The 23,723-nt window shown below is 36.9% G+C and overlaps 1 protein-coding gene across 50 annotated transcripts in view; it reads left to right on the forward strand.

Annotated features, from left to right (window-relative positions):
- The window catches only part of ABI3BP (ABI family member 3 binding protein), a 277,390-nt gene that overhangs the window by 115,695 nt on the left and 137,972 nt on the right, over positions 1-23,723 (forward strand). For all 50 annotated transcript variants that reach the window (XM_021070523.1, XM_021070517.1, XM_021070524.1 and 47 more), the window contains exons 5-9: positions 6,792-6,973; positions 7,526-7,581; positions 17,493-17,541; positions 18,544-18,615; positions 19,470-19,562. In XM_021070523.1, coding sequence (XP_020926182.1) covers positions 6,792-6,973; positions 7,526-7,581; positions 17,493-17,541; positions 18,544-18,615; positions 19,470-19,562 — 452 coding nt within the window. The remainder of the gene's footprint in view (positions 1-6,791; positions 6,974-7,525; positions 7,582-17,492; positions 17,542-18,543; positions 18,616-19,469; positions 19,563-23,723) is intronic.

Consider the following 23,723-nt stretch of genomic DNA (forward strand, 5'->3'; position numbering starts at 1 on the left):
CTCAAGAAATGCATAAATGAATAAGCAAGTGGAATGTCAATAACTAGCCTTAAAATCATCTAACCAGTCCATTCAGCCTTTGAACCTCTTCTGCAACATCACTGATCCAGAGGCCACAATGAGTATCTCCAGGGATGGTAACATAGCGCCAATGCTAGGGGTATTAATTCTGGTCAGACTGACCTAAGTTCAAAGTTGTGCTCTATTATTAACTGGGTGGCCAGGGATAGGTTACTAAAATGCTTTAAGCCTTGGTTTTCTCATCTGTAAAGTAAAGGTAATAATTGTAATATCTGGTAGGATTGTTAGAATCAAATGACATGACACATGTTAAATGTGGCTGAGTTAACATAGTGTCCAGCATGCAGTGAACACTCAGGAAATGGTGCTGTTTTCTCCTAGTCTTCTTATTGTTTTTGATATTATTTAGCTTCTTTATGTGATCATTGCCACTTCAGGCAATCTATTCCATTTGTTATAGCACTAAAAATCACTAGAAGCTTCTTCCTCTTGTTGAGCCAGCCAGCAGTGAGTGATAAAGAGATTTTGGAAATGGTTTAACAGTTTGAAAATTATTCCAAGAGTCCAGAGAGAGTAAGGACCCAAACTGGGCCCTTAAGTGTTACGTAGGAATAGAGAAGAGACAAGTGCAAGAGGTATTGTGCAGGAGATATACCTGGACTTGAAAACTGATTGGACACAGGAGAGAAAGAACATGAAGTCAATAGAAATAGAAACAGATTTGGGAAAGATGAGTAGATTTTTAAGGTAGTTATGAAATTCACAGATGAGTCAATCACTGGATTTGATCATGAGGTTTTACTGTACTAACAGGTCAGACACCAGATTGCAAAGAGATTTAGGCATTATGAGTGGTAAGAAAGTGGAAGACACTTGATTAGTTTTGAGAATATTTTTTTGAAAAGTTAATGGCAAGAATAAGAAGTGAGCATTAGTTTCATTTTTGTTGTTGTTAGTTTTGAAGGTTGTTTGTTTTTTGCTTTTTGGCCATGCCTGTGGCATGTGGAAATTCCCAGGCCAGGGATCAAATCCTCACCACAGCAGCGACCCAAGCTGCTATAGCAACAATGCCGGATCTCTAACCCACTGCACCACAGGAGAACCCCAAGCATTAGTTTTATTTTACTTTGATATAATGGAACATGTTTGAACAACTTTTTAATTCAGAGAAAAGTCTTCAAAGAATCAAGAGAAAGGATGCATTGAGGATGGAATAAGAAAATGGAATACAATCACCAAGACATTTATTTTTCAGAAGAATGGATAACCCTGAATCAGGAAGGGCAAGGAGAGAGGGAAAGGGGAGAAATGGACTTGGAGAGGAAGGGATGAGAGCTAAATTTGTGTCAGCAGGCACAGTATCAGTAAGGCAGGAAGCAAGGACATTGTTGACGGGGCATCAGCAAGTGTCCTTTGATGTGAAGAGAGGAAAAAAAAAAGTGTGTGATGTGTGGAATAGATGTTTTGGGAAATTGGTAGTTAATCATATAGAAATAAAGAATTTCTGGGTTAGTATAGAAAGTTCCTGGAGTTCCCGTCGTGGCTCAGTTGTTGGCGAATCCGGCTAGGAACCATGAGGTTGAGGGTTCGATTCCTGGCCTTGCTCAGTGGGTTAAGGATCTGGCATTGCCCTCGTTGCTGTGGCTCTGGCGTAGGCCAGTAGCTACAACTCTGATTAGACCCCTAGCCTGGGAATGTCCATATGCCGCAGGACCGGCCCTAGAAAAGACCAAAAAAAAAAAAAAAAAAAAAAAGAACGTTCCAAAGATGGCCAACCATGTGCATCAATCCAGGCTAGTTTGTGAGAGGCCTGAATTTATTTTCATGTTATTCAGTTTCTCCACTTGGTAGAATTCACTGCCAGTTACATCATTAATTTTATTAATGGGGTTTCTACCTCTGGGGTTTCTAGTCTGTGTTCTGTCTCTGTATTTTATTAGAATAGAATTCTAATATGTACCTAAAATAAAAATTTAGAAATAGTAAGGTTTCAAAGATTGTCTAATCTAACGCCCAGAAAATTGATGCCTAAGTGGGCAGAGAGATTCTCCTGATGTCATGCTACTCGTTTGCAGCTGAAAAACATCTAAGCCAAACCACAATCTACTTTCTCCATCATATTGTGAGGAGCTATGGGTTTTTTAAGTTATAGCAGTAGTTATCATCAGTTTTGAGCCTATCGAAGAGATCCAAGAATAGAATATTTCCAGTTGAACCAAACATTATCCTCCACAGTTCCTTACTGCTTAATTAGGGTATGGCATGTGCTTCTTTCTAAAATCCAAATTGCTAGGCAGGCTTTCCAGAAGTATTTTCTGATGACATTCACTGGCTACCACCTCTATCTTTAATAGACTTGTTGCTTCTCCATGCACTTGTGCCCAAATTTAATTAACTACAGGAAAAAAAGTGCAATCAACATTTGATCCTACATGTCGTCAGACAATAATGGGAAATCTGTTATTATATGTCATGGTAAATACACAATAAAACAAAACAATGAAAAACCTTAAGTAATGATCAAAGGATTTCTGATTCCTTTTACTTTTCTTCCAATCTGGTCATTTTTCCTGTCTTTTTCATCTCCTTTTCCCGAGCACCATAGTAGAGAGATGTTAGCTTAAGAGTCAGAAAAATAGCCATTTGCCTGACTCTGTTACTGATTATCAGGCTTTCAACACTCCTTGCCTCTTTTTCTCCTCTACGGTAATTCTTGCTCTGCTCATTTCACAGTTTATTGTATGCATAAATTGAAATAAATTTAAAAACCTTAAGTCCTCTACAAAAGTACAATGTAGTACAATTTATTGGATTTTCCTTCCCTTTGCTTTGATTCTATAGGAATAGTGAGCTTTGGTAAATGAAACTTACACAGTGACATATTACACGATATAACTGTAGACCTAATGGGTTAAATCAGTATATTTTGGTGATTGAGTCATTCACCATTTAGAGCAATTATATTCTAATTTTAGAATTCCCTATGAGCACCTTAGGATCATTCTATTCATTCCATAATATATATGGAGTAAGTATTCTGTGCTAGGTTGGACAGCATTGTTTATGATCATAAGGCCTACATTTTGCTTTAGAATCAAGAAAATTTACTTCAGCACTTTGTAGCTAGGTAGTCTTGTTTACTATCTCTTAAAATTTAGCTGTTGCCTGGAATTGCTGCTGTGGCACGCAGGTTAAGGATCCAGCATTGTCTCTGCAGTGGCTCAGATTGCTGCTGAGGCAAGGGTTCAATCCCAGTCCCAGTGCAGCGGGTTAAGGATTGGACATTGCCACGGCTGCAGCATAGGTCTCAGCTATGGCTCAGATTTGATCCCTGAGCGGAGAACTTCCATATGCCACAGAGGGAGCCAAAAAATAAAATAATTTAGATTTTGTGTATATTATACAATTTTCAGTTAAGCCAGTATTGAGGAAGGTAACCTAACTGAAGCAGAGGAGAAGGTCTAACTGCCTGTACTTGTATTTTTCCTGACCAATTTGGTTCAAGAGGTGGTATTTAGAAAGCTTTGTGATCAAGGCAAAAAAATTTTTCAGGCTAGATTTTTTTTTTTTTCTAAGAGATTTTTTTTAACACAGTCTTGGAACATTTCTATTTCATTTTATCTTAGGAAGATGACATAAAATTAAGCTTATTGGGAATTCTGGAATCTGACCTTTGGTAGTTCTGTTAGCATTGCCCCCTGCCCCCACTGGATCATAGAAACAATTCAGGACTTCAGGAATATATCCAAACTAGAGATACATAATTGTGTAGGCCCATCTGGTCTGATTTTAGCTTCTTATGACTTTCCTAAAATCCTGTAATAGGCAGGGAAGGGAAAAAAACAAACAGAAATTCCATGTGACATGCTATCATCACATGTATTTCATAAATCACTGTTGAGGTTTCAACTCACAGTACACAGAGGGTTGGTATCTATAGCATTTGTTCTCAGTAGCAGTTAGTGCTTTTGCTGGAACAGCCTCCTTTACCCTGTCTTTTGTGACTTTGGAATAGAATTGGGAGCCCAGAGAACTGCTTTTATTAGGAAGAAGCAAGCTAATGAATGAGTTTAAGCATTTCAGTAGTTTGGGACTAGTGAGAAAGTAGGCTGAATATACAACTATGTCATCCCTTTGTACTTATGAAACTGTATGGGTTGCATACCCCTTGCTGACTTCATGGGCATGCAACCAATACAGTCACACAGGTTCTCCACTTAGAAGGACCCATGCCTGGTTTAGTGCTTTGTTGTCACCATCTTAATAGTCTTAATCATTTTTGAATAAAGGGTCTTGTGTTTGCATTTTGCAAAGAGACCCACAGATTACATAGCCAGTCCTTGTTTGCAGAGATTCTGGAAAATTTTTGTGTATCATCAAGAACCTGTGCCTCAGGGAACTATATCTAGTCACTTGTGATGGAACATGATGGAGGATAATGTGAGAAAAAGAATATATATATGTATGACTGAGTCACTTTGCTGTGCAGTAGAAATTGACAGAACACTGTAAATCAACTACAATGGAAAAAATAAAACCATAAAAAAAAGAACCTGTGCCTAACACTTAAAGATAAACACACACACACACACACACACACACACACACACACGTTTTAGCATGAGTAAGTGAGTGAAATTTTAAGCCTTTAAATAAAAGCAGTTAACCTGATAACTGCATTCTCAGTCAATTTACAATATTATTCATTCATTCATTTACTCATTTTCATTCAGTTGCTTCAAAATTTTTAATTTAGTAACTACTGTATGCCATCTTGTAAGATGTAATGGTGAATGTCAAGAATTTGTGGTCTTAGGGGAAAGAGTTCTATTAAAAATTACAGAATTTTTTTTTAAAAAAAGCAATTGACCTGGGAGTTCCCATTGTGGCGCAGTGGTTAACGAATCCAACTAGGAACCATGAGGTTGCGGGTTTGATCCCTGGCCTTGCTCATTGGGTTAAGGATCTGGCATTGCTGTGAGCTGTGGTGTAGGTTGCAGACGCGGCTCGGATCCCGTGTTGCTGTGGCTCTGGTGTAGGCTGGTGGCTACAGCTCCGATTCAACCCCTAGCCTGGGAACCTCCATATGCCACGGGAGCGGCCCAAGAAATGGCAAAAGACAAAAAAAAAAAAAAAAAAGCAATTGACCTGAATCTTAGTCTATTTAATTTTTCAGAGTTAAGAGTTGAGGGGAGGTACTAGATTTTTGAGAAAAAATTTAAATGTAAAAAAAAGAACGCAAAATAGAACGACAAACACGTTTCCCTCACTATACATACAAGGTATTATTTTATTCTATTTAATTGAAATGTTTATTTAGGAATAAGAATCAGGAGTTCCTGTCATGGCTCAGTGGTTAACGAATCTGACTAGGAACCATGAGGTTGCAGGTTCTATCTCAGTGGGTTAAGGATCCAGCACTGCCCTGAGCTATGGTGTAGGTCACAGACTCGGCTCGGATCCCGCATTACTGTGGCTGTGGCAAAGGTCATTGGCTACATCTCCAATTAGACCGCTAGCCTGGGAACCTCCATATGCCATGGATGCAGTCCTAGAAAAGACAAAAAATAAAAATCAGATAAATGTTATCTGTTGGCCCCACCTCTGGGGCCTGCTCTCTCTACCTGCTCATTGAGAGCCAAAGCACTATTTCAAAGGCTGCATCCTTCCAGTATTTCTTGTCTTTTTACACTGACAGTAATAATATACGGTAACATATTTTGTGTCAGTGTCTTGATATTTGCGTAAATTACATGAAACTACATGGGCCATTTTTCAACTTGCTTTTTGCATTCATTATTTTGTTTGTAAAATCTCTCTATATGGATAAATGTAATCCTAGTTCATTCACTCTTCTTACTGTAGACCGTAGCAGTGCAAATCTCCTTTCCTGATCTGCTGCCTGCTTAGCAAGGCTGTATAGAGCAGAACCAGAGAAGTCTCTATCTTGGTTCTGCCACTGCCAATGGTAAAAGTCACTGACTGGTGACATTAGGCAAGTTGTCATCTTTCTGAAACTCTGTTTTCATGCTTACAAAATGGGATTAATAATTTCTACCATCCAAGATGTTTTTGTGATGATTAAATGAGATAGTATATGTAAAATCTCCCATGTGGTAAAGGTGCAAAAAAATAGTGGTGAGGAGAATCATTACTTTGCCCAATATATGTCTGAATATTATGAATGCCTAAATACTTAGGGAATAGTGATCTTAAAATTTGCACTCTTTGATTTTTCTCTTTCTACTCTGAGCTTGGCTATTAGTCTTGATCCTTTTTTTAATAATAAGATAATTTCACCCTTGAAATTTTTGGACGCCTTAGAGTCTCAGCTCCTTTTACAAAACTGAATGATATTTCCTCTAGTGCACCTTCCATGGTGTTAAAAGGCTTAAATCCATACAGTTATGAAACTCTATTAAATATTCATAAAAATATGCCTATGTTCTTCTCTATGCATAATTATAAAAAATGAACATTTAGTGATTTCTAACTTTCATTTTGCAAAGTAGCAAGTAATAGAACTGAGAGATCTGGAATTCCGTCAGACCACAGCTGTGTGGCCACCCAGTCCCCTAGCTTGCAGTTAGAAATTAAAACCTTAAGCACACATTGAGCTGCTTTTTCATACTCTCTGCAAGTTTTTAAAAATCTTAATAGAAGCCACCATTAAATCTTCAGAGCAGATGAGAGTCTGTTATGTGCTAAGAAATTTGAAATAGTTTCTGAATCTCCTTGTGGTCTTACAGTGTACTTTTGTTATTCAACAGATTTTATACAATTCGCTATAGAGAGAAGGATAAGGAAAAGAAATGGATTTTTCAACTCTGTCCAGCCACTGAAACAATTGTGGAAAATCTAAAGCCTGACACAGTTTATGAATTTGGAGTGAAAGACAATGTAGAAGGTGGAATTTGGAGTAAGATTTTTAATCACAAGACTATTGTTGGAAGTAAGTACCTGGAACTATTTGAGTAAGCTTTCTGTAGTTATTTTTCTTTTTTCTGTAATTATTAAATTTCAAATTATTTTATTAGTTGTATAATATGATATGAGTTAATGTCCATCATCTGTATTTGAGAAAATACAAAATGAACAGAATTTGACTCTTGATATTGCAGAATCTTTTTTATAGAGTGGATTTTTTAAAAAATGGATGATAAACTAGTATTTGATGATGACAAATTCTTGGTAACTTTATTGGCCATCGTTGTATTTTAAATCAATCTCTGACCTGTGAATATTAACTGAGTTACAACCAGTGATGTGTACAAATGTTAGTTAAAAAGCTGGACCAGTAGAAGTGACTCTGCAAAGACCCTGTGCTTTCCTCCTACCATCCCTTGCTTCAAACATCATTGGAATCAGTATTTGAAATGATAAAAAATAACATAATATGTCTGAGTTAGAGCAGGAGTTGTTACTGTCTTCATGATGATTAGTAAGCACTGATTTAGGGAAAAGAAGAATGAAAAGACTGTCATTTTCCTCTTGTTTTTGTCAGGTAAAGGCAAAGTAAATGGGAAAATCCAGAGTACCTATGACCAAGTCCACACAGTGGTACGTACCAGATTATTTTTAAGAATGTTTTTAAAAAATCATGTCTGCTTTTTACTTTTATAAAATAAGAAAATAGTCCTATTATGAGGTACCGAAACCAGATTAACTGCCTGGCTATAGAGTGTTGGGTCAAGTATAAAAGCTTTCGAAAATTAGTTTCTTTGTCAGAAAGTGGAGGTGGGGCCATGAGACCAGATCAATTCTAATTTGTTTATAGCTATAAAATTCTAATATTCAGCAGTTACTCTAGTACTTCAGCATCCCAGTACTTTGAAGTTATACTTACTATCTCCTGTCCTGTTGGTTGTTTTTTACTATTACATGTTTCAAGAGTAAACTAGTATATGCTATACTTAGATTGCTACTGTTCAAATCTTTCTTCTATTTTCTATCATTTCCTACTGCAAAGAACCAACCCTTTCCAAAATGAGGAAGCAACTAGTTTGGTTTTGTAACATGCCCAGCCTCTATTCAGTGCAGTAAATGTTTGTATGTTTCATGTGCCAGGCATTTTCCTCCTGTTAACCCTGTTCTTGCTCACCTCAGAAACTCCATTGTTCTTTTTTCCTTCACTTGTCAAAATCTATTCTCAGGAAACATCATATCAATTACATACTACCTGTTATAAATGTAAGCCATTGTTCTAACCGTCACAGAGATGTTTGCCTTTTAAATCACATGCCTAATTATATAGTAAAGGACATTATGTCACTGAGCAGGTAGAGGTGGCACTTTGGTAAGAAGAGAGGAAGTTGATGTTGGCTTTGGTCCCTATGTATTGGGAATGTCCAGCCAGGGAAGTACCCAGAGTCACGTAAACATGCAGAGACTCTATTGATGGTTGCTAATTTGCTCTATCATTGTGTGCATGATGCATGTGGATAGATAGCTCTGTATGTCTAATTAAAGAGTCTGCAGAATAACCCATTGCTCATAACCTAGTGGTGAAAAAAATGGTAGTATATACCTCATTGAATAAAAGAAAATGGGGAATTATTTTCAGTGACAGAAAATGAATCTGGGTAAAATAGTCCAGATACAGTAACTGTTTCTTTGTTTTGTATGGGCAGAAAAGTAATTAAAATAATCATAATTATTAGATTATGATGATTCCCCAGGAGACTATTTTGATATATTTCAAATCATAAGATAAGAAAGAAGATTGTAGACAAATTCCTAGGCCTGAGTCGATTTATTCATTTTCTTTCCTTCTTTCCTTTCTCTCTCTCTCTTTCTCTCATTTCAATTATTTTCCTAATTATCTGATATTTGATGGAGAGTATTTTGATATACTTCAAATCATAAGAAAGGAGATTGTAAGAAAATTCCTAGACCTGAGTTGATTTAATCATTTTCTTCTTTCTCTCTCAATTTGATTATTTTCCTAATTATCTGATATTTGGAGACATGTATAAAATAGGAAAAGAAATATTAACATGATTACCTATAACACTGCCAAATAAAGACTGTGTAAAACCATTTATGCAAACTATTACATTTAGAACAGATAAGCAAAGTTCTACTGTACCACAAAGGGAACTATATCCAATCTCTTGGGATAGAACGTGATGGAAAATAGTATGACAAAAAGAATTTATGTATATTTATGACTGGTTCACTATGCTGTACAGCAGAAATTGGCACAACACTGTAAATCAACTATACTTTAATAAAAAATAAATAAAATATAAAAAAATATAAATGTATGTTTTTTTGTTTGTTTGTTTGTTTTGTTTGTTTTTTGTCTTTTTTGTCTTTTCAGGGCCGCACCTGCGGCATATGGAGGTTCCCAGGCTAGGGGTTGACATCAGAGCTGTAGGCACTGGCCTACATCAGAGCCACAGCAACACTAGATTCTAGCTGCCTCTGCAACCTACACCACAGCTCACGGCAACGCTGGATCCTTAACCCACTGAGCAAGGTCAGGGATCGAACCCGCAACCTCATGGTTCCTAGGCAGGTTCGTTTCCACTGCGCCAGGTCGGGAACTCCAAAAGTACCTATCATTAAAAACAACAACAACAAAAAAACCGTTTAGGAGTTCCCATAATGACTCAGCAGAAACGAATCTGACTAGCATCCCTGAGGACACAGGTTTGATCCCTGGCTTGTGGATCCAGCATTGCCACAAGCTGTGGTGTAGGTCGCAGACACTGCTAGGATCTGGCATTTCTGTGGCTGTGGCATTAGGCCAACGGCTGCAGTTCCAATTCAACCCCTAGCCTGGTAACCTCAATATGCCGTGGGTGCAGCCCTAAAAAACAAAAACCAAAAAACCATTTATTGTCTACTGTTAAAACTTTAGAACGTTATCTTTTTTCCAAGCATGTTTCATTATAAAATTAAAATCATGCTATACAGGCAATTTTAGTCTCACTCTTTCACTTAGCCAAAATATGGTCTAGCATATTTCATTTTCTTAAATGTTCTTCATATGCATAATTTCAATTGCTATGTATTATGTAATCTAAGTACACTATCATCAACTCAATCAATTTCAATTTGTAGGCATTTAAGTTATTTCTAGCAGTTGAATTGTAAGTAATGTTATGCTTAGCATTTATGATCATAAATCTTTGTTCACATTTCTGATTATGTCCTTAAAATAGATACTCAGAATGGAAACTAACAGTTAAAACTTTAACATTTTTAAACTTCCTAATATGTTCTGTCAAATTTCTTTCCAGAAATATTTTACCTATTTACAATCTTCCTGACAGAGTATCATAGTCACCTTGCTGTAGTACCCTGATTATCAACATGATGTATTTCCATCACTAAACTTTCAGCTAATGTTATAGTGTAAAATGGTTTTTAAATTTCTGTTTCTCTGATTGCTGATAAAGCAGCATTTTCTTCACTTATTTATTAGCTACTTGTATTTACCATTTAATGACCTTTAGTTTCAGTTCTGTTTATTGGGCATCTCATGGTTTTTTTTTAATTGAATAGTTTAAAGACTTTAAAGAAAAGAGAGCTTGTGATATTATCTAGAAACATTACTCACACATTTGTTATCAATTTTGTTTATAGGAATTTGTGAAATAGGCAAGTCTTAATTTGCTTAATCAAGTTATCTGTCTTCTCCTGTCATGTCTTCAATTTCAGAAAGCCCTTCCCTATCCAGAGGTCAGATAAATCTCTCTCTCTTTTCTAAGTTGTTTGATTTTGTAACTAACTCTAAACTACATGGATTTTATTTTGCTATATTATATGTAAATGAGGTTCTATATTGATGAGGTTATTTTTCTAAATAATTAACCAATTGGCTTAGCACCAAATATTGAATTCTTCCATTCCTTAAGGTCCCTTTGGCTTTGTCTCTCTTAAATCCAATCACAGGGAATAGAGTTACTCTTACATTCTCTTCTACAACAGTCTTCACTCTTGTTGTGAACGGTTTCCTAGGAAGCATATTTTATCTCCCACCTTCTAGGCAGTCAGGCTTTACCTTGTGTGTAACTCAACATCCTTTCCTTCATTCCTTCTTTTCACCATCATATGCCAACAATTTATATTTCTTTCGGCAGAATATTTCATTTAGGGTGAGTTACTCAGTGACACTGGGAAAGATGATTGATGTTTTATTCCCAAGAAATTTGATTTATTTTCCACATCATAAATAGCCCTGACAAGAAGATCCAAGAAGAAACTTCCTGCATATGCGCCACAGAGCCAGATATTTTATCACTTCAAGCTGTGAGGCAGAGTACCCCCAACTCCAGCCAGTTCCAATGAGCTGTGGTTTAAAACTCTTGGTTATTTCCAAAGGAAAACCCAAATTAATTGAAAAGGTATTTTAAGGCTTCTCTGTGAGGCTTTCTTCATTGTTACCTTTTGGACAGCAGGAAAAAAAAAAAAAAAAAAAAAGTTTCCCAAACGGCCATCTGTTCTTCGTGGGGGAGTTCTAGAACATGGGAAAGTTGAAAAGGAACCTCTTGGGAGTGCTTTTGGCCATCTTAAATGGACACTTAGAATTGATTCTGAAAGTTGATTTGATACTTGGAGGATTAAAATATTTTAATCCAAATGAAATCCATATCAGTCCAAATGTTTACCCATCTCTTCTCTGAGACTGATCTTAGAAGGCAGTATTTCAAGAGAAAGGAAATTAATTCCAGAGTTTTAAGTAAAAGATATGTTGTAAAATGTTTTAATCATCTCTTCGTGCTTAACTGCAGTATAACCCTTTCACACCTCTAAAAATGAGATTTGAAATGGGAACAATTTGAACTTGAGGCTATCCATTTTTAACAGATAAAATGAAATTTAGGTGAAAAATTTGAATGTGAAATACAACCCCATTTTAAGGATCCTGTTACATTATATTTTGTAATCCATGCATCTAAGCATGTGTTCAGCAAGCAAGTCCCAGTACACTTGTGCCAGTGGACATTTAGCAGGGGTCTCTTTTGATTATTAGTGCCTTTGTTCTACCACTTATGAAATACTTTGAATATCACCCCCCTGCCTACACCTCTAGAAAAATCAGAGAAAAGATGTACACATAAACAAAACTATGATTCCCCCTATATAAGTTGTGTCACTTGAGATCCATGTAACTGAGAAGGAAAAAAACACATCATTGCACTATTATCTTTATGCTAAGAATCAAGAACACTGTTTTTTTTATCAAGGTGAAACTTGGTGTTTACTATTAGGTTTTATTATATAAAAAAATAAAGGAACAATGATTAACAGGACCTAATTTTAATACAGTATCTCTGTATTAAAAAAAAAAAACTTAGTTATCTAAATAGTTCACTAACCAAATAATAAATGTTTGAAGTATGCAGCACATTTTAATAGTTATTTTAAAATAGAAGTTTAATTATTTTAATTAATCCAAATCTCCTTAGAATCAGTGTTCCCCTAAAATAGAACATCTATTTTCACCCTTTTTTCTATCAGAGAGATATCTACTTACCTTTTTAAAAAGCCATGTCTATCATTGGTGAAAAGAGAGGTGGTATCAATTTTGAAAGTGTAACAGTTAGCAGATGAGTGAATAAGGAGAAATATGGTCTGGTCCTCACTCACATCCTGAAATTGTGTGCAGTGAATACATCACATGCTCTTCCATTCTTAGTAATCACTGTCCAAAGCAGAAACTTGAAAATTTCTATCTAGACCACCAATATTACCAAAGGTGTGTGTCTGAGTCCTCCCTAGCTGACCAGAAATACAGACTTTTGCAAGTAGGATGTTAGATTCACTTCTGGTCAGAGGTTATGTTGAATCAGTATATTTCGTAACTCTTATCAGAACACCCTAAAAATGAATTAAAACCAAAATGTAACATGCCCAAGTTTTTCTCATGTGGTTTAGCTCTTGAGTCATCTAAATTTGATTTTGAGCAACTCTTAGCCACTCCCCAAATGAACAGCTCTTCTTCATCTCAGGGCCTGAGAACAAAGTTAAATCTACAGTGCATATGTTGACAGAAATACCAAATGGGCAAACCTGTAAAGAATAACTTGCAAAGCATAGCATTCTGGTGTTATCACTGCTTTTATTAAATTAATTTTCAAAATAATATCAAGAGGATTAGCATAACACAAGTTGAATCAAAGTTCTCTCACACTCTATGGTTCCTGCTGCTGTGGTTATTTCTAGATGAGTGTAGGCTTTCTCTAATCTAAAAAAAGCAAGCTGAATTGGTCACCAAGAGAATTGCCTTTTATGGATTCAGCATCCTCTCCCCATTGAATCTCATCAACTGGATACTCGGCCACAAGTCCCCCCGTATCCACCATGCTCAGGATATAGCACAACCAGTGTTCTTAAGGGAAAGAATTTCAAAAAACTCAAAAAAAAAATAATTCATCTCTTATAGGGTAGGAGGGAAGTATGATTACTTCCTGACATACAGTAAACATTTGAAAAAGAATTGCTGAAGAGAGGGGTGAGAGCTGAGGAAGAAGGTGGTGATGGAAGTTTGCAACAAGAAACTGCAAGGGGTCAGCAAGTTGCAGAGAAAAGAGAGTCAGCAAGGAAATGGCTTAAGAAAGAAAACTGAAACCAGCATGGTGGCAGTGGGCAGCAGTACTGTGCTGAGGGCACCCCAGTGAAACTGTGCATTATCTTGTGGAATGTGAAACTCTCACTGCCCTGCTTCCCACCCCTAAGCCCCACAGCACCTACACTGAGACACCTGTACACATTGATAAATCTTCCTAAGAGCAAAACTGACAGCAAGGAAAGGTTGCTGGTAACTTTTTAAAAGAACTCTATATGTGAAACAGTTCAGTTGCAACTGAGCTGTAATGGGTTAAACACTGTTAACTTGGGAATTATCACAGTATTTCATTCTCAGCAAGTCCAGGTAACAGACATTTCTCTACACTTTTATAAGAAGGGATTCAGTGTGGATTTCTTATTGGGAATTTTTAGAGCCTTCAGCCTAGATGCTTTCTTTGGGCAGAATGACTTTGCTGATGCCCTTTAAATACCTACTTACAGAGAGGGAGCTGCTAGCTCATTAGTCCGGTCTTGATACATCTTTAGATCTCTGATTAAACAAGAGAATAATCATAGATATAGAAAGATTTGGATTCTTCAGCTAAGTGATGTCCTTATTTTTTGGCAGAGCATATTGTCCATATAGCTGTGTCATCGTCTTAATAGAACACTGGTCTGTGGTCAAGTAAAAAGTCCAACAGAAACTGTGTTCCATTCAAGTGAGGAGTGGAATATTTTTCATTTGTTTTTGTCAAAACTTGTTTAAAAAAGGTCATCACAGCAAGGGAAATGAGAATTGGAATGATGCATTTCAAAGGCAATCAACATAGCAACACATAGGTGTTTCTGCTCTAATGTGATGTGTCTCTAAAAAACTTCACACTCTGTAAAATGTGTATGAAATGGCAGAACTCACAGGGCAAATGGAAGACAAACTATTCAAAAATCTGTGGAACCGTAGCCACAGCTCTGGCAAAAATGATTATTAATATCTGAAGAGATAATAAAATAATTATTAGGAAGTTCTCGTCGTGGCACAGCAGAAATGAATCTGACTAGGAACCATGAGGTTGCGGGTTCCATCCCTGGTCTCACTCAGTGGGTTAAGGATCTGGTGTTGCTGTGAGTTGTGGTGCAGGTGGCAGACATGGTTCAGATCCCCAGTTGCTGTGGCTGTGGTACAGGCCAGCAGCTGTAGCTCTGATTTGACCCCTAGCCTGGGAACCTCCATATGCCGTGGGTATGGCCCTAAAAGAAAAAAATAATAATAATTTAAGGCACCTAATATTTTTATGATAAAGCTTAGAGGCCCTGTGCCAGGCAATACATCAAAGCTAAACATTTTTTTTCTTTCCTGCTTAAGGTTATACTTCCTACTCTTCCCCTATCCCTCACCTGGGAAACATTGTAATAAATTAAAGTAGCATCATTCCTCTATTTACCTATAATGTATGAGCTCTGCACCACAGAAGCATATGTAGTAGCTAAACAGACTGCTGGTTAAAATAGCTTTTCATAATTATAAATGTAATTCACTGTTGTAAGGAAGTTCAAAAATGTAGATAGGTATACAAAGTAAAATTAATGTCATAATTACTGTTAAAAAAAGCTATCATCTAGTTCCTTCTGGTCTTTTGTCTACATATTTATTATACAATTAGATTATACTGGGAGTATAAATTTGTTATCTTTTGTATTTATTTATATAACAATGTTTTCCCACCTTATTAAATAGATGTCAAAAATTCGAACCATAATTTATTTAACAAAGCTGCTGCTTTGGATGATGAGCTTGTTTCACATTGTGGTAATAAATGAGTGTAACTTTGATTAATTCCTTAGGCTAGATTGCTAAGTAGGAAATTACTAAATGTAATAGTCCACTAGGGCTGCTAAAATAAAAGTACCACAGACTGGGTGGCTTAAACATTTATTTCTCACAGTTGTGGAGCCTGAGAAGTCCAAGGTCAAGGTGCTAGCAGATTTGGTTTCTGATGAGAGTTTGCTTCCTGGCTCAAAGACCAACATCTTCTTGATATGTTCTCATGGGTCACAAGGGTGGAGGGAGGTCTCTGGAGTCTCATAAGAGGACTAATCCCATTCGTGAGGGTTCCACCTTCACGAGTTATTTACTTTCCAAAGGCCCCACTTCTAAATACCATCACATTGGGGATTATGTTTTACATTTCAGCACACAAATTTGGGGGGAACACAAGCATTCAGTCTATAGCACTGGATCAATATAACACAAGAAGTATAGATACTTCTTTTATAAAATAATCCAGGAAGAGTAAACTTTTACTTTTTGTGTGTGATTTAAACATAAGGATTTTAATACAAGAAGAAAAATAGCCAATAGTAAGCATGGTATTATGGCCCTTCTTTATTACGGGAGTATCATTTGCTAGAATGAGAGCAAATGAGCAAATCTCTTGCTCACAAGTGTAAACATCTATGTGGTTAATATCTCATTCAGCACATTCTGGATTGTTAGCAGATCTGGTACTTACAGTATCTGTATCATGGATAGAGGTTAAATCAAGTGTCCAAAAAGTGATGCCATGCTAAATCCCTTAATGAAATCGAATTCTTCTCTATGTGTTTGTTGCCTTTCTCTTATCTTGTTCCATGTCTCTCCCTTGGCTGTCTTCTTGTTGGTTCACAATCATGTCCAGTGAGGACTCTACTATGAAGTTAACACTGAAGGTGTCCCTAGTTCAAACTGCTCTGTGACATAAAACTTCCTGTGGGGCATATGAGGCAACTTGGAAGGAGGGAGAATACACTGTCCTCTGGGACCTGCCCTTCCAGTTTTGAGGTCCTCTGGGCATAAATACATTCAGAATAGTCAGAAGTACAACCTTTGGAAGTAGACAAGTCTGGATCTGAGTCCCCGTTCTGCCTTCTTGGGCAAGGAAGTGATTGGTGTCAGGAGCTCATGGTGGTTGTATTGTCTGAAACAAAAGCTTTGGGACACACTCAAACAATCGATGTTGACTGGTTTTAAAAGATAAAATGTAGGGCATGCATTGTGGTTGATTGCAGATATGTTGATGGGCTGTTTGTTGTTATGGAGGTTTTCAAGGCATTTAGAAAACTAGCTACACCTCTGTTTGTGTGGTCTTCCCTTATTACCCGGAATAAAGCAATCCCATTGGCATTCTGATATTCAAGAGCCCGTTCCGTATTTTTCTCTTCTATATGGTCAATAAAAGGAAAAGTAGAAGAAAAGTTAAAGAGATAGAAAAGCTTGAAGTTAAAAAAAAAAAAAAAAAGAAAGAAAAAGAAAAGATTGGGGAGTTCCTGTTGTGGCTCAGCCGAAATGAATCTGACTAGCATCCAGGGACACAGGTCTCTGGCCTTGCTCATTGACTTAAGGATCCGGTGATGCCATGAGCTGTGGTGTAGGTCCCAGATGTGGCTCAGGATCTGGTGTTGCTGTGGCTGTGGCACAGGCCAGCAACTACAGCTCCAATTCGACCCCTAGCATGCCGCAGCTGTGGCCCTAAAAAGACAAATAAATAAATAAATAAATAAATAAATAATAAACGCTAAAGAAACTACGATTTTAAAAAAGATTAAATGTAGCTTAAAATCATTTTGAGAGGGAATGTAAAAACAGAATTTGGCTGGGCCACATGTCAAATGAAGTGAAAATCAGTTAGTATTTAATCCAGAGGATTTAGTTTCTTTCCATTGCAATTTCTAAGTAAACTAAACTAATAGGAATTTTGAAGAAACTGTCAAATCTTTGGACGTTTATGGGGAAAACCAAATGAGTACAATAAAATAGAGGCAGATAAATGTACTAAAGATCTTTCCAGCAACCGTTAACCCAGTATCATGGGAAACTTCATTGAAGACCAGAAAGGGATACTTCCAGTTTTTTGAATTTACATTTTTTCAAGTTAACAGGAACTCAAATGCTGACTTTCTTGCTCTCTTTTCAGCCATCATATGTCCCGAGAAAAGTGATCCCAGTAACAATCATCAAGCAAGGTAATTTGTATAAATCTGTGCTAGATATGTGTTTACAACTATTTTAATATACTATTTAAATGAAGATAATTAAACATAGCACATATTCTTTAGTTTTTCTTATTATTTTTTCAGAAAAAGTTTGAAGAAATCAGTAGGTCTAATAAATTAGAATTTAACAGATAGTTTTGACTCTCGTATCCACAGGCCAAGTCTCCGTAAGGCACAATGGTTGGACAACTAGGAAGAGAACAACCTTAACCAGTGTTAAAATTTAAAAAGCCAATTAAATATATGTAAGCTTTCTTCAGGCCTATGGTAGTTTACATAAGAAAAATCATTAACAGGAGGTTTGGGTTAATGAAACAACGATGATTTAGTGGTCACTCGAAGGAAGGAAACCCAGATTTCAAGAATAATGTCATTTCATTTCAGGATCCAATTGTTTTTGTTGTGACTTTCAGTTTTTCAGACTATTAAAATGGCTGTATTATTTCCAGAAAGTTTCTTAGTGGAAAAGATTGGCCCTTAAAATAGTTTCGTTTTAAATAGATTCTCATTTAAATCATTTTCATAGATTCGTTTTAAGGAAGCACAGTGTCCTCAGTGTGTTCTCAAAACAGAGTCAGTTAGTATTAGAATTATCCAAAGGTTCTTTGCTTTGAGAATATACACTTTCTAATTCTTTTTATTTAGTGGGTCATTGCCTCACTTTATGCTAGTTCTTTAACTTGGGTAGGCTTTGGGAAATGGAGCTGAGAAGGGAAATTTTCAGCTCATTAGAATCAAACACGTTATGATGCAGTGGTGGCCTTTCGTTACCTAAAGGCAGGAGTGTTAAGATATGATGTGCCTGCAAGTTCTTTCTTTCATTGTAGCTAGCCCAATGAGTTCCTTTTTTTAACTGAAAAGTTAGATCAGGGCTTCTCCAGTGCAGATGGCTTCCCTTATTATCTTCTTACTGCTTCCTTTCTCTCCCCACCCCCGCCCCATTCACACTGCTGTCTTTTGGTATTTTAACAGTGATTCAGAATGTTACTCACAAAGCTTCAGCTAAGTCCCCAGATAGGACTCCCTACGGAGGAACGATATTGGGTGAGTCTATCTTGAAATCTACATCTACATTACAGAATGGAGGCTCTTTTTTGATAATAAGACCATTATGGAATTTTTCATTATTAGCAGGTCTATTAAACTGATGTTGGATTATTCTGCTTTCAGTATTTAGCATCCTAGCTTGGCTCCAGTCCAGGCTAGAATCCAAGAGATGCTCTCTCTATCCTTGTGTGTTAGAGACACAACTCTAGCCTGTGCCTAGTGGGAAGGATGACTCCTACCCTAAGGCCCCACAGGGCAGTTGTGTTTATGGGAGAGACTTTGTCATAGTGAACTGCTTTTTTTTTAAGGTTATTATTAACAGTGAATTTTTTTATCACACATCTTAAGCAATTATTTTACAATAGTCTATGGATTAAAAACCAAAGTATATTGGTAGTTTAGTTCCAAATAGGAAAATGATTCTGTTTAAAAGTTATTATCATATTTTTTCCAACATTTTAAAGTTTGGGTTAAAATTGGCTAAGCAGGAGTTCCCATCGTGGCTCAGCAGGTTAAAAACCTGACATAGTTTCCATGAGGATGCAGGTTTGATCTCTGGCCTTGCTCAGTGTATTAAGGATCTGGTATTGCCACAAGCTGTGGCATAGGTCACAGATGCAGCTCAGATCTGGCATTACTGTGTCTATGGGGTAGGCTGGCAATTGGAGCTTCAATTCAACCCCTAGCACATGAACTTCCATATGCTGCAGCTATGACTGTAAAAAGAAACAGAATAGCACTCAAAAAAATGACTAAACAAAATAAGCACTAGACTTCGTGCTCTGAGTTTTGTGTCATGATGCATTTTTCTTGATTGATCGATTGACTGATTGATTTCTCTTTTCTTGCAGTCCACCTTGTCATTCCGGGTCTTAATGAAACCACCGTAAAACTTCCTACCTCCATAATGTTTGATATATCAAACGCACTCAAGACAGAATTAGGTAAGCAGCAAAGATCCATATGTGAACTTTGCAGTGACTGAATACTAACACAAGTATTCCTAGGATATCTCAGGGATCTATCAAATGAGCTGTTTGGGGATCTCAAAGTAAAAAGTAAGGGACAGGCATGTGCACTGTTGATGAGAAAGAAAAATGGTAGAGCTATTATGGAAAACATTATGATCATTCCTCAAAAAATTAAAAATAGAATTACCATATGATCCAGCTATTTCACTTTGAGTATATCATATCACCAAAAGAATTGTGGGGAAAGGGTTCTGAAAGATATTTGTACAACCATATTCACTGTAGCATTATTTACAATAGCTAAAATGTAGATGCAAACCAAGGGTCCTTCAACAGATGAATGGATATGCAAATTGTGGTATATGCAATCAATGGAATTTTATCCAGCCTTAAAAAGGAAGGAGATTCTTATATATACTACAGTATGTAGATGAACCTTGAAGACATGTTGTTAAGTATAATAAGCCAGTCACAAAAGACAAAAAGACTGTATGATTCCACTTACACGAGTTACCTAGAATGGTCAGATTCATATAGACAGAAGGTACAGTGGCGACTACCAGGGACTAGAGGAGGACAATGGGGCATTAGTGTTTAATGGTACAGAGTATCAGTTTTATAAGAAGAGTTCTGGAGACAGATTGTAGAAATTGTTTCACAACATTATGAATGTGTTTAATTATGAACTGTACACTTAAAAGCAGTAAAGTTTATAAATTTTATGTTATGTATGTTTTTTCCCAATTAAATAATTAGAAAAAAGGAAAGGGCAGATAGGTTGGAGTGTTGGAGGTATTCATATAAATCACATTCTACAAGGAAATATTTTTATAATTTATGAAAGAAGAGTGAACATTTATTAAATTATCCAAAATATACACATTTATAGAGATATAATTTTTTTTTTTTTGTCTTTTTGCTATTTCTTTGGGCCGCTCCCACGGCATATGGAGGTTCCCAGGCTAGGGGTCGAATCGGAGCTGTAGCCCCCGGCCTACGCCAGAGCCACAGCAATGCAGGATCCGAGCCGTGTCTGCAACCTACACCACAGCTCACGGCAACGCCGGATCGTTAACCCACTGAGCAAGGGCAGGGACCAAACCCACAACCTCATGGTACCTAGTCGGATTCGTCAACCACTGCGCCACGACGGGAACTCCTAGAGATATAACTTTTAAATGGAGTCTTTGTTATAAATTATACTTTTAATACTATACTATCAAGAAGCTGCTGGATATTTTCAGTGAGAACTGATGTAAAGGTTAGATCTGTTAGAATCATTACTTACTTGAGTTGATACTGCTTCCTACTTCTAGAAAGAATCTAATATGATTTTAGTGTTTAAAAAAACATAGACTATAACAAATTGGGGGGAAAAAACATCGAAACCCTGTAATAGGAGTTCAGGAAACAATTGGTATGGTCAATGGACTAAACTAGTTGCAGCATTTCACTATCAAACAGGTCTGAGTTCACTCTATAGCAGAGGATTTCAAACTTGAGGAAGCATGAAATGCTCTGGAGGGCTCGTAACACCCAGACTGCTGGTTTCCCCATCAGATTACTGATTCAGTAATTCTGGGATGGGGCCTGAGAATTTTCATTTCTACCTAGTACCCAGGTGATACAGATGATGCTGGTCCATGTCCCACACTTTGAGAACCACCCCTCTAAAGTCTCTGGAAGGTGGTCATGGTCTGCAACCACTAGGGGTGCATGAACAGGCACCACCTGCAGCTCTGATCACCTCAGAGAGCACCACCTAGAAGGGCATTATGACTGAACACCACCCACTATTGTTCTCACTCCCCTGGGAACTCACCCTGCTGCTGTTGCTGCCACTGCCACTGCCAAATGCTCTGGGCACAACCTAAATCTGCCCGAGGCTCATTACCTCTTCCCAGGGCCCTGCAACTAGGAGTAGCCTGGGCCACCTTCCGGCAGGTCCTTGCTACTGTCAAGACCCCAGCAACCAGGCATTGACTACTAGCCCTACCCATTGTTGCCTTCACCCTGGAAACACACTCACCACCCTATCAAAGGGATAAAGGCTTGTTCACACTGTAGAAAGAGATAGCAATTATCCAAACTCCCACATCAAAAATAAATAGTAACCCCCCCCCGCACACAAAATACAAAGGGGCACACTTGCATAGAAATAGCCCTCCAAGACTCAAGTAGTTTGTTTCCCTAAACTCACAGAAAAAGAAAAATATGACCAAAGTGAAGAAGCTTGGGAACCATTTCCAGTTAAAAGAAGAGGAGAATTCACCTGAAGCAGCAAACAACTAAACAGACTTCTGCAGTCTAACAGACACTGAGTTCATAAAAAGCGATAGTGAAAATACCAAAGGAATTAAGGGTGAATATTAAGGAACTGAGAGCAGATATGAACAGTAAATACAGATTACTTTGGAAAGGAACTAGAAGATATAAGGAGGAACATAGAAAAGTTAGAAAATTCATTTGCAGAGAAGCAAACTGAGCTAAAGGCACTAAAGAGCAGAATGAATAATGCAGAGGAATGAATTAGTGACTTGGAAGATAGGATAATGGGAATCACCCAATCAGGACAGCAGACAGAAAACCAAATGAAAAAAAACATGATAGATATATAAGAGACCTATGGGATAATATAAAGCAGGCCAATCTACACATACTAGGAATTCCAGAGGATAAGAAAAAGAAAAGGGGGGATTGAAAATATATTTGAAGAAATTATGGCTAAAAACTCTCCAAATCTAGAGGATACTGATATCAAGATACAGGAAGCACAGAGGCCCCCAAACACGTTGAACCAAAATAGGCCCACACCAAGACATATTATAATAAAAATGGCAAAAATTAAAAATAAAAAGAAGGTTCTAAAGGCAGCAAGAGAAAAACTAAGCATTAATTATATGGGAACCACCATGAGGATATCAGCTGATTTCTCTACAAAAACACTACTGGACAGAAGAGAGTGACAAAATATATTCTAGTTTCTAAAAAGGAAAAATTTGCATTGTAGAATACTCTACCCAGCAAGAATATAATTTAAAATAGAATGGGAAATAAAGAATTTCTCCAACAAACAAAAGATAAAAGAGTATAGCAATACTAAACCCATTCTAAAAGAAATACTGAAAGGGCTCCTCTAAATAAAAAAGAAGTAAGAAGAAATAGGATGGAGGAAATCATAATTGGAAAGCAATCACTTGAATAACCCAGAGCACAGATCTAAAAGAAAAAAAAAAAAGCTATTATAAAATGATGATAAACACAAGCAACAGAAAAAGGACAAACATGAAGATATTTAAAAAAGGACATCAAAATCATAAAATATGGAAAAGAAAGTAAGAAAATCTAGACTTTTTTTTTTAGAATGTTTTTGAGCATATATGACTACCAGGCTACAATAAGCAACTATGGAAAGGTGTTAACATATTAAAAAAACAGGGCAACTGCAAATAAAAACCAAACATTACATTCACAAAAACTAAAAAGAAAAGGACAGAAGCATAAAAGGAAATCATCCAACCAAAAAAAAAAAGAAGGAACAAAGGAGAAACATAGAATCAACTGGAAAACAAGGTTTAAAATGGGAATAAATACATATTTATCAGTAATTACCTGAAATGTCAATGGAATGAATGCTCCAATCAAAAGATATAGAATGGCATATTGGATAAAAAAGCAAGAGCCTACCATATGCTGTCTACGAGAGATTCACCTTAGGGCAAAGGACACACAGAAATTGAAGATGAGGGGATGGGAAAAGATATTTCGTGTCAATGGAAAAGACAAGAAGGCAGAAGTTGCAATTCTCATGTTAGACAAAATAGACAAAACAAAAGCCACAAGGAAAAAGGACACGATTTAATGATAAAAGGATCCATTCAAGAAGAGGATATTACAATTGTCAATATATATGCCCCTAATATAGGAGCACCCAGATACCTACAACAAATGCTAACAGACATAAAAGGAGAAATTGATGGGGATACAATAATAGTGGGATAATTTAACACCCTGCTCACATCAGTGGACAGATCTTCTAGACAGAAAATCAGTACAGCAACAGGGATCCTAAAGGACACAATAGAAATGTTAGACTTAATTGACATTTTCAGGACATTAATACCCCGCCAAAAA

This window comes from Sus scrofa, chromosome 13, assembly GCF_000003025.6.
Source record: "Sus scrofa isolate TJ Tabasco breed Duroc chromosome 13, Sscrofa11.1, whole genome shotgun sequence".
Classification (NCBI taxonomy): Eukaryota; Metazoa; Chordata; class Mammalia; order Artiodactyla; family Suidae; genus Sus; species Sus scrofa.